Below are 1,005 nucleotides of genomic sequence, written 5' to 3' on the forward strand. Positions count from 1 at the left end.
CCTGACTCAGGATCAACTTGGTGGTGGCAACATCCAGGAAACGTGATTAAGTTTACTTTTTCCTTCTTCACGTCAGGATCACGCCCACCCCCCTTGGTGAAGGGAAGAGCACAGTGACGATTGGGCTTGTTCAGGCCCTGACAGCCCACCTCAAGGTCAACTCCTTCGCCTGCCTCAGGCAGCCTTCTCAGGGACCCACGTTTGGAGTCAAAGGTACTTTGATGGGTCTGTTTTTCCCTTCGTTTGGGGAGGAAGTTTTAAGAAAAGCCATCAACAGAGAGAGAGTTAAAGCTGTTCAGAGACACCTGTACGTGTCTTTGTTTTCCCTACACCCACCCCATCGTGTCCACGCAGTGCATGGAAGCGCGGGCGGAGAAGAAGCAGGGGGGCTGCGCGCAGCGCTCCCGTGGTGGCCTCAGGAAGGCCCGCTCCACAGCTTGTGGGAACAGTCATGGAGCCTTGGCTGAAGCTTTCTGTTCTGTCGCTACCGTCTTTGTCAAGCGACTTTGAAACTCTGCTATCACATTGGTGGTGCCTCATCCCAGCTGTGGTGAAAGGTCCTTCGGTGTAGACAGAAACTCTCTAGGTCAGGTTCACAGTGCTGTTCTTCGGTGTTGCTGTGTGGGGCCTTAGAGCTTCTCTGGGGACATGGCTCTGGACGAAGAGTTGAGATGAAACTCCTCTTGGCTGCAGTTTGACGATAGCTGGGACCTTCATGGTCATTCCTCTCCCTTCACTGATTTATCATCGTGAAATCATTCTTGAGCTCACTTTACAAAAATATTTATTGCTGCAATTACTGTTTGTTCTTGGCATGTCACACTATTTAACAGTATTATATTTATATTACTATTATAAGTATTAGTAACTCCTAGCTCATTAAGTAAAGAACTCTGGTGGTGTAGTGGCTAAGGCATTTTGGCTGCTAACCAAAAGGTCAGTGGTTCAAACCTCCCAGCCGCTCCATGGAAGAAAGATGAGGCAGTCTGTTTCCATAAAGATCTA

At 49.0% G+C, this 1,005-nt stretch overlaps 1 protein-coding gene across 1 annotated transcript in view; it reads left to right on the forward strand.

Moving 5' to 3' along the window:
* Positions 1–1,005, forward strand: part of MTHFD1L (methylenetetrahydrofolate dehydrogenase (NADP+ dependent) 1 like) — a 280,830-nt gene that overhangs the window by 80,532 nt on the left and 199,293 nt on the right. Inside the window, exon 11 of the mRNA XM_007943227.1 lies at positions 77–213. Within this exon, the coding sequence (XP_007941418.1) occupies positions 77–213 (137 nt within the window). The remainder of the gene's footprint in view (positions 1–76; positions 214–1,005) is intronic.

Source organism: Orycteropus afer, unplaced genomic scaffold (assembly GCF_000298275.1).
Source record: "Orycteropus afer afer isolate SDZICR_OR568_19922 unplaced genomic scaffold, OryAfe1.0 scaffold00101, whole genome shotgun sequence".
Taxonomy (NCBI): Eukaryota; Metazoa; Chordata; class Mammalia; order Tubulidentata; family Orycteropodidae; genus Orycteropus; species Orycteropus afer.